General features: G+C 36.5%; 1 protein-coding gene across 1 annotated transcript; it reads left to right on the top strand.

Moving 5' to 3' along the window:
* The first annotated feature begins 1028 nt into the window (after nt 1-1028).
* On the top strand, nt 1029-12137 carry cryba2b (crystallin, beta A2b). The gene is made up of 5 exons (XM_062067646.1): nt 1029-1182; nt 2815-3005; nt 8848-8989; nt 9065-9207; nt 11798-12137. The coding sequence occupies exons 2-5, from the start codon at nt 2848-2850 to the stop codon at nt 11943-11945; spliced, it is 591 nt and encodes a 196-aa protein (XP_061923630.1). The 5' UTR covers nt 1029-1182; nt 2815-2847; the 3' UTR covers nt 11946-12137.
* The last annotated feature ends 2616 nt before the right edge of the window (nt 12138-14753 follow it).

Below are 14753 nucleotides of genomic sequence, written 5' to 3'. Positions count from 1 at the left end.
CACTTCTCCAAAGTGGGCTGGCTCAGGGTGGAGGACAGAGTAAAACAACTTGCACTGAGCCTAGTCTATAACATCCGCTACACCTCCCTGATACCGAAGTACATGTCAAACTACTTCCATAACGTAAATGACCGCCATAACCACAACACCAGGGGGAGCTCCACAAACCACGTCAAACCCAGATTCCGATCTAACAAAGGTCTTAACTCATTCTCCTTCTCTGCCACATCAATGTGGAATGCACTCCCAACAGGTGTAAAAGAAAGTGCATCTCTACCCTCCTTCAAAACCGCACTAAAAGAACACCTCCAGGCAACTACAACCCTAGACTAACACCCTCCCCCCACCACATCCCACCTCCCCGGATTGTAATTTATCAAATGTAAATAATCAAATATATATACTTGTTCTAATGCTTTCTGAGCTCACTATGTTCACTGCTCGCTGTACATATCCTACCAAGTCAGACCTACACTGTTACAATGTTCATTTCTCAGATGATATAATTGTTGATGACTGAAGTGCTGATATCAACCAAACCTAACCCCCCCGCCCCAACCCCCTCCACATCCCACCCCCGCAAAATACTGTAAATAATTCAATGTATATACTCTGATGATTAACTTATGTGATGATTGTATTATGCTGATAGTTTATACTTATACCATGAATTGATTAACGTGGACCCCGACTTAAACAAGTTGAAAAATTGCACGGAATATGTACTGTGCTGTGCAATCTACTAATAAAAGTCTCAATCAATCAATCAATCAGTTTGAGAATCGCTGAGTTATAAGTCCTCCGGTCCTATAGCGTACATTCACAGTGTGTGTGTGTTTGACAGGGAGACAGAGGGGATCAGCTCCCAGAATGTGTCTATTATCCTTCCACAGCAATCAAACTGTTGTGTCAGTGCGTTAGCGTTGTATAGTTCTGGGTCAGGTTGATACTAGCCGCCGCTGCCATAGTGATGACTAAGTCGGTTTTGCAGCGCCGAGGACAATGGCGCCCTGAAGCCTCCACAAAGCACCGGGCTCATGCCGCCCTTTCAGTCGGCCTGCTTAGCTGCTGAGTGTGCAAGGCTGCTGGGTAAATGGCGTGGCCCGGACCATATAAAAACACGAGTGAGGGTCTCTACCCCGTCATTGATTTTACTGGATCTGTCCCACTTGAGTACCATCTGTGAGTATATCCACGTATCAGACTAAAGCTACATTAATATCCTGAGGATGGCACTGTAGAACTTTTCATTGTATATTCACAGCAAAATACTAGCGAATAATTGCATTACGTGTGTATATATATATATATATATATATATATATATATATATATATATATATACATATATATATATATATATATAGAGAGAGAGAGTTATTGCAATAAAGTTACCACTATATGCTGTGAATTCACATTTGTAATTTTAAAGTCATTCTTTCAGTTAAACAGCATACCGCCACTTCCTGTACAAGAGTGTGCAAGATAGTCTACGGAACCACGGAAAAAAATTATCAGAATTTACCGTAACTTGTTGTGATATTACAGAGGACTATGATTACCGGATACTGTGTTTTATACAAAATATAAGGATTTAAGGATAGCAGGGCTGGGAATCTTTGAGCACCAATTGATTCCATACGATTCGATTCGATTCTCGAGTGTAACGATTCCATTCGGAATCGATTCTCGATTCAAAATCTATACTTTTTTAATAACATTCGATGCCATTAACCACATTCCTCCATAAAATAGATGAACAGCTCTGATCAATTTCTGCAGATGGATAGATAGATAGTACTTTATTGATTCCTTCAGGAGAGTTCCCTCAGGATAATTAAAATTCTAGCAGCAGTGTACAGAATTGAGATCGAATTTAACAAGTACAAAGTAAATAATAAATAATGGGGGTATAAATGGAAATAAAATAGAAAATATAACAATAAGAATACAAATAAAAAGCAACAATAAAAATACAAATATAACAGTAAAAATATGAAAATAACAAGAGAAACTAGGCAATAGTGACCATGTTATGAAAATGTATTGCACTGTTTTTTGTTGCAGTTTATTTCAGTATTGTTATTACTTATTACTGTATTACTTAAAATAATTTGTTTAATAAAATGCTTTAATAAACTAAGGCAACAAGAGAAGTATCCAGCACTTCTCTTTTCTTAAGTAAATATGTACAGCAAATATGGGCATCGACATCAACAATATGATTTGCCTGAGTGGCTGGAAAGGACAAATTGAAAAAAAAAAAAAATAGTTTTAAATTTAAAAAATCAATTTAGGATTTTCTTTAATCGATTAAGAATCGTTACAAATAAGAATCGCGATTAAGCTGAAAAAACTTTTTTTTTTGACACCCCTTAAGGATATTGTAATTTCTTGTAAATTTTGATTACAGTATTTTACTATGAAAAAACATTGTTACATTTTGTGAAATCCTAGTAAAATGACTGCAATCATTGGTGTCTTACCAGCATTTGTGTTGTCTCAATGTTGCACAAATAATCAATCAAATGCATGTTAGAAAACTACTAAACCAACTGAAATTGTGTAAAATGTCTAAATCCAGAAATGGAGGGTGTATATTTTTTCAGCTGTATTTGCATCAACTAATGCATATGCAATTTGTGTAGGTTTCGTTTACAGAATAATGTTAGCTCCTTTTGGATGCACCCATCGACTCCTTGACGAATACACGCAATATATATTTCTTTATGAGGATGAGCTCGTTTGACCCTTTTAGAAACCAGTTGTTACTTGACAACTGATCTAATAAATACCGTGTGGCGCTTTCATCAGAGAGTAACCTTGAAGGGCGCAGAAGCAGCAGCCATGAACACGCAACAGATGGAGCAGATGGGCCAGTTCAAGATCACTGTCTGGGAGGAGGAGAACTTCCAGGGGAAACGTTGTGAGTTCATGCTGGAGTGCCAGAACATCATGGAGAGGGGCTTCAACAAGATCCGCTCCATTAAGGTTGAGAACGGGCCGTAAGTATAGCTTTTTTTTCTGTAGCTCTCGGATTTAGATGAGGTTTACCTTCACTGTAAAAAAAAAAATATTGTAAATTCACAGCAATTTGCTGACTAATAATTGCATTAATTGTACAGTAACATTTACAGTAATTTGCTGTGACTGTAACTGTAGAGCTGGGATTTTACAGCCAATTACAATTACGTCACATTTCAATGCTGAAACGCCACAATTGCAATGCATTGTTCTCTCATTTGAACAGCATACCGCCACCTACTGTACACGGGCGTGCAACATAGTCTGCGGACCACCTTTAGAGGCAAATCGGTTAGCATTTACAGTAATTACAGAGTATTACAGAGTTCAAGTTCAAGTTAAAGTACCAATGATTATCACACACACACTAGGTGTGGCAAAATGATTCTCTGCATTTGACCCATCACCCTTGATCACCCCCTGGGAGGTGAGGGGAGCAGTGAGCAGCAGCGGTGGCCACGCCCAGGCATCATTTTTGGTGATTATGATAGGACTATGATAACAGTATTTTAGGGGATGTTTGCAACTTGCTCACAATTCCAATTTTCCACTAATGGCTGGCTACCATTAGTGATTAAAGAGAGCACATTTGTTTTACAATTGTCTATATTTTTCACAATTACTAAGTTCAGAAAAAACTTGGCCCTCCAAGTACCACCATAATGACTAACATTTAAATACAGTCGCGTAGTAGGGCAAAGTATTCATTAAAAACAAGGCAGAGGTTTTATTTAGCAGGTATATTTAGTATTTTTAGCCACTCTAACATTACACACAGTTTGAACAGTAACACTGTGTTTGAAAATAGGAAAAATAAAAAACTGTACTTTAATCAAGTGATTATTTGGCGTACCACTGTGGAACACATGCCACAGTTTGAGAATACCTAATGTAATAAAAAGATTCATGGCCCGGATAAAATGATAACACGTACACGGAGCGCATGCACGCATACAAAAGCAGTCCAAGGGAAGCAAGGAATGTTCTTAAATCATCTTGTTGTTATTAAGTTAATGATAGAATATACATTCAATGCCAACTAACGCTAGCTATCCAAATCGCTATTATTAGCTAACAACACCCAAAAAGAATTTGCACACATTTTACATACGTAAGTAGTTACGTCATTACGTCCGAGAAGCCGTAAGAAGGCGAGATACAACACTTCAATGACATCGGAAAGTTAGCGCCCTTTAGGCGTCTGTGTAAAAGTTGCACACAGCCCCTTTAAGTCCTCTTGTTTTTGGCATTTGCACATTTTTTTCATCAGGTGATTCATGTAATGCAGGTGTTTACTTCCGATGCAGTCAGTAGTCATTTATTCAACTTCTTTAGTTATACTAGTGGTGTTCCTCAAGGTTCCATTTTAGGTCCACTCTTTTTCATCATTTGTGCTATTCAACTGGTGGCCCGCGTGTTCAGTTCCAACAACTTGTGATAGACTCACATTATTAAAAACAGTGCAGTCATACAGATGATCTTTGACGATAGCTTTTTTTTGCAGAAGGTCCTTAAAAACAGCAGCGAGCTCATGCAATGCTAACAAAATAAATAGACTAACATCAAATGTCTACTGTTGAGGATGCTGGTTCTCCGGAATGTACAATAAAATAGAATAGTGAATGGAGAAGTCCGTCCCCAAGGTCCTTTCTGGAAATCTGGCCCCCAAAACCATTTATTATGTTAGATCCACTATGGACTGGACTCTCACAATATTATGCTAGATCCACTCGACGTCCATTGCACCGGTAGCCCAGGGGGGGTCCCCACATCTGCGGTCCCCTCTAAGGTTTCTCATTGTCCCATTGAGTTGAGTTTTTCCTTGCCCTGATGTGGGATCTGCGCCGAGGATGTCGTTGTGCCTTGTGCAGCCCTTTGAGACACTCGTGATTTAGGGCTATATAAGTAAACATTGATGGATTGATTGATTGATTGATAGTTTTAACATCCCCACTGTAGTGTCATTATTGTCATTAAGCACATAACGTGTATTAGGGCTGTGAATCTTAGGGCACCACACAATTTGATTAAATTAGGTTCTTAGGGGTAACGATTGGATTCAGAATCAATTCTCGATCAAAAGCGATTCTCGTTTCAAAATCATTTATATATATATATATATATATATATATATATATATATATATATATATATATATATATATATATTTATATATATATATATATATATATATATATATATATATATATATATATATACACTACCGTTCAAAACTTTGGGATCACCCAAACAATTTTGTGGAATAGCCTTCATTTCTAAGAACAAGAATAGACTGTCGAGTTTCAGATGAAAGTTCTCTTTTTCTGGCCATTTTGAGCGTTTAATTGACCCCACAAATGTGATGCTCCAGAAACTCAATCTGCTCAAAGGAAGGTCAGTTTTGTAGCTTCTGTAAGGAGCTAAACTGCTTTCAGATGTGTGAACATGATTGCACAAGGGTTTTCTAATCATCAATTAGTCTTCTGAGCCAATGAGCAAACACATTGTACCATTAGAACACTGGAGTGATAGTTGCTGGAAATGGGCCTCTATACACCTATGTAGATATTGCACCAAAAACCAGACATTTGCAGCTAGAATAGTCATTTACCACATTAGCAATGCATAGAGTGTATTTCTTTAAAGTTAAGACTAGTTTAAAATTATCTTCATTGAAAAATAAGGACATTTTAATGTGACCCCAAACTTTTGAACGGTAGTGTATACATAGTGTCGAGGTTTCTGTGGTTTATCCGTTATACAGTGCTAATACCAGGGTAGAGCGAAATATACGTTAGGTCGGGAAAAAACACAGAGGCTATTTCATATATTTCATTTTATATATTTCATGAAATATATATATACATAATAAAGTCAAACACAAATAAGGGAAAACGAGAAGTATCCCAGACTCCTCTTTTCTAAAGTAAATACCGTATGTACAGCAGATATGGGAATCTACATCAACAATATGATTTTTTTTTTGAACCGATAAAGAATCGTTACATTCAATATATATATATTTTTTGACACCCCTAATGTGTTATGATTTATTTTGCTGTTGTAGGCATGTAGCCTATGCCTGTGTATATATCAATGCTTCTCAATTATTTTTTGTTACGACCCCCAGGACGAAGTAAACATTTTGTGCGCCCCGCTCCCCACTCTCCGCAAATGTCTATAAAACTGTTATAAGTACACCTCTGCATAACATTGTATCCTTATTAACATTAAAGAAAACAAAAAAATATATAAATATATATCAACTTACAACAAATAACTTTATTGACATTGTTTTTAGTCTGTAACAGAAGAGATTTAAAGTGCATCAATTTGCCTGAAATAATAATAAAAAAAACAATCAAATCTTTATTTAAACTTGAACATTTTTTGACCAACTCGAACAATTTGATACTGAAAAATACAATGAATTCAATTAAATAAATAATAATAATAAATTCAAATTGATCAGCAACATTAAACATTAAAGACTTTCCACACAAAATGAATACAACAATTTGTGCAGTTTTTTAAAAAATCAAATTAGCACATTTTGTGCCGTACAACTTTTTGAAGCATGATACTGCATGATACTGATAAAGCATGTTGGAGTGGTCACACGCACCACCCCTGGAATCGCACCCCCACTATTTGAGAAGAACTGGTATATATGAATGCAAAACAAACACATTTTCATTTTTGATACTTTTGTTGATATGTTTGTGTGAACCCTGAATATGTTCCTCTTGTGTCTTTTATCTTTCATCAGGGACCGTAAACTAGCAGTCATAGTCCCAAAAAGGTTTTTAAACGACCAGGAATCACTTTTTTTTTCTTGCATATGATTAAGTATAACACATGTCATTTTTGAGAGTCATTTCATATTCACAGTGGGAGTACTTCTCAATGTAGGGCTGTCAATCTGTGGGCACCACACGATTCACAGCCCTACATTCGATTCTCGGTGGTAACGATTCAATTCAGAATCGATTCTCAAATTAAAACCATTCGCGATTCAAAATCAATTCTTTTTAAATAACATTGGGTGCCAGTCCAATGATTAACTACATTCCTCTATAAAAAAAAATAGATAACAGCTCTGATAAATGGATATACTATATACAAGAAACTAGGTTTTGTTTAATAAAATTCTACCCAAATATTAAATAAAGTTAAATACAAATAAGGCAACAAGAGAACGCTTCTCTTTTCTAAAGTAAACCTGTACAGAACATATGGGCATCTACATCAACAACATGATTTGACTGAGTGGCTGGACAGGACAGATAAAAAATAAAAAAAACAATTATATATAAATATATATAAATATATAGTCGAGGTTTCTGTGGTTTATCCGTTATACAGTGCTCAATACCGGGGTAGAGCGGAATATACATTAGGTCAGGAAAAAACACAGAAACAAGCTTGTAGGGATGATATAGTCTCTGTGTTTTGTCCTGACCTAACGCATGTATATATATATATATATACACTACCGTTCAAAAGTTTGGGGTCACCCAAACAATTTTGTGGAATAGCCTTCATTTCTAAGAACAAGAATAGACTGTTGAGTTTCTGATGAAAGTTCTCTTTTTCCGGCCATTTTGAGCGTTTAATTGACCCCACAAATGTGATGCTCCAGAAACTCAATCTGCTCAAAGGAAGGTCGGTTTTGTAGCTTCTTTAACGAGTTAAACTGTTTTCAGATGTGTGAACATGATTGCACAAGGGTTTTCTAATCATCAATTAGCCTTCTGAGCCAATGAGCAAACATATTGTACCATTAGAACACTGGAGTGATAGTTGCTGGAAATGGGCCTCTATACACCTATGTAGATATTGCACCAAAAACCAGACATTTGCAGCTATAATAGTCATTTACCACATTAGCAATGTATAGAGTGTATTTCTTTTAAGTTAAGACTAATTTAAAGTTCTCTTCATTGAAAAGTACAGCTCTTCTCCTTCAAAAATAAGGACATTTCAATGTGACCCCAAACTTTTGAACGGTAGTGTATATATATATATATATATATATATATATATATATATATATATATATATATATATATATATATATATATATATATATATATATATATATATATATATATATATATATATATATATATATTGTTGGTTTATCCGTTATACAGTGCTGAATACCGGGGTAGAGCGGAATATACGTTAGGTCAGGAAAAAACAAAGAGGCTATTTCGTCCCTACAAGCCTGTCTCACAGGTTTCCCTGCTCTTCCCCTGCTCTTCCCCTGAAAATCCCCTGAAGAGCAGGGACACCTGCGAAACAGTCTTGTAGGGATGAAATAGCCTCTGTGTTTATAATAAAAAAAAAAAAATTGATTATGAATCGTGACAAGTAAGAATCGCGATTCATTCGGACATCGATTCTTTCTTTTTTTGACACCCCTTGCTCAATGTTTTTGTATAACAGAAGAAAAATGTTGATTCAAAAATCCCAAATGAGATGAAATCTAAAACCTAAAAATAGAACACATATCCGTACATAGATTACAGCCTGGTGTATTATGATGCAAGCATCCCAGTGTGACCTCATTGTGATATGAGCTGATGGCTTCGAGCCAGAACGGCTGACTGACTGGTGATCAGATAAGAAGCCATGGTGGGTTCAGCTGCAGCAGCGGCAGCACTATTAAAGGTTGGCTTTGTGCTTCCTTCTTTCATAAAAGCAGCTGCGTATTCATCAGAGGGTGGCCTGTGAGCATATGGCTGTTTTGCATTGTTGAAAAAGAAGTAAAGGTTCATCCCTTTGAATATAAGTGATACACATCTCTTCCTATCGTAGCTGGGTGGGGTATGAGTACCCAGAATTTCAGGGGCAGCAGTTTATTCTGGAGAAGGGAGACTATCCCCGTTACGAGGCCTGGAGCGGGAACAGCAGCTACAGGACCGAGCACATTCTGTCCTTCAGACCCATCAAGTGTGCCGTAAGTTCACGTGGACTTCGAAATGTCCAAAAAAATGTCGATGTTATGTCAAACCTCTTTGTTTCTGTGCAACAGAACCACAGCGACAGCAAGGTGACTCTGTACGAGTGTGAGGACTTCCAGGGCCGTAAGTTTGAGATGTGTGACGACTACCCCTCCCTACAGGCCATGGGCTGGTGCACCAAGGAGGTGCCTTCTATTAAAGTCAACTCCGGAGCGTAAGATATCTATTATATTCCATGTACTGACTGTGATGTCTCTCTCTCCCTTCATCTTTTTTAGTCCTATAGTTTCAGTGAGGATCCTTCATGGTACCGTTACTTTTTCGATCGTAATTGTCCATAGACATTTTGACCAAAACGATTCCTACCCTGTTCAACTTACCATGAATTGATTAACGTGGACCCCGACTTAAACAAGTTGAAAAACGTATACGGGTGTTACCATTTAGTGGTCAATTGTACGGAATATGTACTGTACTGTGCAATCTACTAATACAAGTTTCAATTCAATTCAATCCAAAATTTCAATTGAAAGTCAAGTTTTCATTGGTAAAAAGGGTGTAAATGACACAAAAATGACATATTTGAATTAAATTAGAATAATTCAGTGGTTCTCAAACTTTGTTCGACAAGTTCCACCTCAGAAAACACTTGGCTCTCCAAGTACCACCATAATGACCCACATTAAAATACAAGGCAGAGGTTTTATCTAACAAGTATGTTTAATATTTTTGGCCGTCGTAACATTACACACAGTTTTAACAGTAGCACTGCGTTTGAATGTAGGGAAATAAAACACTGTACTTTAATCAAGTGATTTTTTTTTTTTTGGTGTACCACTGGATGGAGTCTGCTTACCTCTAGTATTAGATGTACTACAGTTTGAGAATCCTTGGAATAATTTATTTATAAAAGGCTATTTTTCATCAATATCCCCCAAAGACTTGAGGCAAGTTTATTTTGAATAATTTTGCTGTCATTTCCAACTGAAACCAAATGCAAATTTCACTTTAAACCATAATTTGATGACGGCATGAGTGATTTTGAGCTTAAATGTATTTGACAGTCACCATCAGTTTCTGTAAAATTTCAATATGAAATAAATGGTGGGTGTCAACTACTATTTAAGCAATCTAAATACAGGAAAACTACCGTATTTTCCGGACTATAGAGCGCGCAGATATATAAACTCAACTTAAATAGATTTCAGAATAATTTTCTTTTCAAAATATAATATACTATAAACCAGAGATTACTGTATACATTGTGAAATGAGATATTTACAAATAAATATTTAGTAAATGTTTATTTACGTACCTTGATTGTTTCCAGACGGCGCCTGTAACACGGCAGTAAAACGGCGGATTAAACAAAACATAAAAGTAATCTTCATGGACCCACAAGCTGCGGAAGCTAGCTCTCGAATCAGCTAAACAGACTCAGTACGCAACTCCATGGGGACGTCTTGGTGAGTTTACTGAGGAATTTGTGAAACTGAAACAATACACAAAGAATGCCCTTGCTAACATATTGACTCTTGTAAACGTGTTAGCATATTAACTAAAGCTAATGACGCTAGCTTGATTAAATTAATAATATACATGAAAACACTCCTACAGACATCACACACGGAACTGGTTAGTAAGTATGAATTGTCTTAGTTGTATTGTAAAACTTACAAACGTTGCTTGGAGTGATGAATGAAGTAACCGTACAAGTAGAAACGTTATGGAAGACTAGTAGACAGAACGACATTCATAGTTCCGGCCCAAGGCACGAAATAGAAGGAAATACTGCAGACTATCTATCAGTGAGCGCCATAGCACAAACAATAACAAACCTTTTCAGTCTCTGTGTGGGTGTTACTACTTTGTATACAAAAATGATGGCCGTTATCGAAGAAAAATCCATAGATTAGTCGCACCACTGAATAGGCCGCAGTGTTCTAAGCTTGAGGAAAAAAGTAGCGCCTTATAGTCCGCAAACAATGGTAATTAATAGTCACCATCACTTTCAGTAACATTTTAATATGAAAAAACCCCCAATTGATGTCACTAATACATAAGTAAGATAAAAACGATATTATTTTGGATTGCCTGAGTTTCCCTTTTTTGTAGTTTCTCTGCCAAACAGTATTGTGCTAAACATTTATGGATTCTTTATAGAACTTAACAAAAGATGTTCTAATGCAGGGGGCCCGAGGGCCGGATCAGGACCACGAACAGGTTTTATCCGGCCCGCGGGATGAATTTGCTAAGTATAAAAATTAACCTGAAATTTTTGAATGAAAGAAACTGCTGCTCTAAATGTGTCCACTGGATGTCGCAATAGCAATTATTTGTATCTTTGTAGATGATGCTACATATATACAAAATAAACCACATGATGTTAGTACATCAGTCGAGGAAAATGATCAAACTACATAAATAACATCCTGTAATTTGATTTTGATATCATTTTTTTATCTTGATAGATTGAAAATGAACACCAATGACTTGACTGATGAACATTATCACATAATTTATTCAGAAAATATAAATAACGACTAACAAAGATAGAATACTATCAACCGCATGTAAGTGTAAAAAAAACAACATTAGGATTTGTACAATTTCAGAATGTGCTTGTTCTATTTTTAAACGAAGAAAGGAATCTGAAGTTGTCTTTATTTTGAAGTTATCGTGCCTTGATTTTACCAGTCCGGCCCACTTGGGAGTAGATTTTTCTCCATGTGGCCCCCGATCTAAAATGAGTTTGACACCCCTGTTCTAATGGGACTTCTGCCTGGCTCTCTATCCACACACAGCTGGGTTGCCTACCAATTCCCCGGTTACCGAGGCTACCAGTACATTCTGGAGAGAGACAGACACCAAGGCGAGTACAGGAACTACAACGAGTACAGCACTCAGGCTCACACCAACCAGGTGCAGTCCATTCGTAGGATCCAGCACTAAGCCTGACTCAACCTGAAAAACTGACTCCTTTCCCCATCTCCAACCCGGACTAATCACCAGCACAGAAGTGTAGATGGACTCAAGTCTTTCTATCGTGCTGTGATGCACGTATGGATATCTGAGTGTACTTCTTTTACCGTGCTGAAGCCTGTTTAAGGAATTAGGAAATAAAGGCTTTTCTTCAAAACTAAAGCAGGTTGCATTTTCCTTTGACATTTCCAGTGATCATCCTAAACAAGTTCATATCGCTCGGTTGATATATTGAAAATGTGAAGACTGCATCTTTGCTACAGACCTTCTGCAGGACATTGCACACACATTGCAGGCCTCCCCGTTTGACAGAGAGAGACAGGGAAGACATTTGTGCAATGTTCTCTATGGAAGTGATATATTATCGGATATTGGGTAATTTTTACACTTTGCTTGCGTGTTTTGCTGGGTTTTTTTTCAAATTTTTGTAGTATTTTCCTAAAATTGCAAATCATGTCTGGGTCGTGTTGCGTTTGACCAGTCTACCTCTCAGGGAATTAAAGTCACTGGTCAATCCCAAGTTCTTTCGATGACATATATGCTGAGTAAGAAGGACCATCAAGACAGAATAGGAATACTATCAAGTTTTACTAAAGCTTTAGGAGACCAGCCCACACCAATGCGGTCATACTGTCATCTCGAAATGGTCTAACATTCAAACGGAAGAGACAACTTCTTGAATACAAACACAGTCCCCCGTCCCCCCCCCAGAAAGGAATGCCTCCCCCTTCCCCAACACTGATAAGATAAAAAGGGGGATGCATCTCATTCACATTCCAATGCCTAAAACACTACACAGACATCTGCAGACAAAGAGAAACACGTATACAGAGTATACATGGAAAAAATACTAGCTGATCCAAACATGACTATGAATAAAGAAATAACTCTTAAACATATATGCATTCTCCACAGTCGTTTTATAAATACAGTTTTATAAATATATATTTTAAGGCTCTCAAGGTCTCGTGTCCCAACTTTTCCGCTACAACACTGTGTAATTTTACACTTCATTTTAACTGTTTTCAACAATTATAGCTAACCTACTGAGAGTTTAAAACCTTGTCAAATGATGTGAGTGAGTGTGTGTGAATTATATTTATATAGTGCTTTTTTCTAGTGACTCAAAGTGCTTTACATAGTGAAACCCAATATCTAAGTAACATTTTTCAACCAGTGTGGGTGGCACACTGGTAGGTAAAGTGTCTTGCCCAAGGACACAGCGGCAGTGACTAGGATGGCAGAAGTGGGGATCGAACCTGGAACCCTCAAGTTGCTGACACGACCACTCTATCAACCGAGCTATACCGCCCCGTGATATGATGAAATGATATACAACAATGTGTTAAAGCTAAATCACCAAAATGATTCCCGAGCGCGGCCACCGCTGCTGCTCACTGCTCCCCTCACCTCCCAGGGGGTGGAACAAGGGGATGGGTCAAATGCAGAGGGTAATTTCACCACACCTAGTGTGTGTGTGTGTGTGTGTGACTATCAGTCGTACTTTACCTTAATCCCAAAGTTTAATATTTATTTGACACATAAACCTTAGGCTTAGGTCACACACACACACACACACACACACACACACACACACACACACACACACACACACACACACACACACACACACACACACACACACACACACACACACACACACACACACACACGCACACACACACACACACACACACACACACACACACACACACACACACACACACACACACACACATATATATATATAAATATATACATATATGTACAGACATATATACACATATATGTTCACACACACCTATATATACTGTATATACGTATATGTACAGACATTTATACACGTATATGTGCACATACACATTTATATACATAATATTTATATATATACTTATATATACACACATACAGTATATACACATTCATGCTCACACACACACACATTTATATACATATATTATGTACACACATTTATACACATATATGTGCACATACACATATATACATATATGTACACACATAAATATACACGTATACACGCACACACACATTTATACACACAGATATATATATATATATATATATATATATATATATATATATATATATATATATATATATATATATATATATGTATATATATACATATATATATATATATATATATATATATATATGTATATATATACATATATGTACACACACACACATACATACACATTTTTGTACACACACATATATACATATATGTACACACATATATATACGCTTTTATGTACACACACACACATATATGTATACATACAACAACACATTCATATATACACACACACGCACGCACGCACGCACACACACACACACACACACACACACACACACACACACACGTATATACACACACACATACTTTAAATGCATTATATTGTAATTACAGAAAAAATATTTTCATCAACAGCTAAGAATAAAAACATTTTTTTAAACAGACTCATTCATGACTTTCAAATTATGGAAAATGGTGGGGAACAGCACTTTATCTAAATATTTAAAATTGTTGCCAAGACATTCAAGGACATTTGTTTGAAAGCGCTAGTTTAAATCTTGATAAAACTATTGGACTGACAATTACATTTATTATTGCATTTACCACAATTAGTTGTCGATTGTTGATTTCTAGATTAAGATATGCTTACAATTTATTCAAAATTGAGGTCATTTGTGTTTAATCTGAGTTTTTTTAGTATTAAAGCCAAACTTTAGGGGAGCGATTGGGAGAAACAG

The sequence above is a fragment of the Entelurus aequoreus genome, linkage group LG13 (assembly GCF_033978785.1).
Source record: "Entelurus aequoreus isolate RoL-2023_Sb linkage group LG13, RoL_Eaeq_v1.1, whole genome shotgun sequence".
Classification (NCBI taxonomy): domain Eukaryota; kingdom Metazoa; phylum Chordata; class Actinopteri; order Syngnathiformes; family Syngnathidae; genus Entelurus; species Entelurus aequoreus.
The sequence above is the reverse complement of the archived record's forward strand: the minus strand, read 5'-3'. Positions and strand labels throughout refer to the sequence as shown.

What these genes read in the sequence shown, in the direction of transcription:
- cryba2b (XM_062067646.1), top strand. Translation starts at nt 2,848, where the DNA reads ATGAACACGCAACAGATGGAGCAGATGGGCCAGTTCAAGATCACTGTC. An exon ending in ATTAAGGTTGAGAACGGGCC is followed by an intron (nt 3,006 to 8,847) that starts GTAAGTATAGCT and finishes TTCCTATCGTAG; the next exon opens with CTGGGTGGGGTATGAGTACC. An exon ending in ATTAAAGTCAACTCCGGAGC is followed by an intron (nt 9,208 to 11,797) that starts GTAAGATATCTA and finishes ATCCACACACAG; the next exon opens with CTGGGTTGCCTACCAATTCC.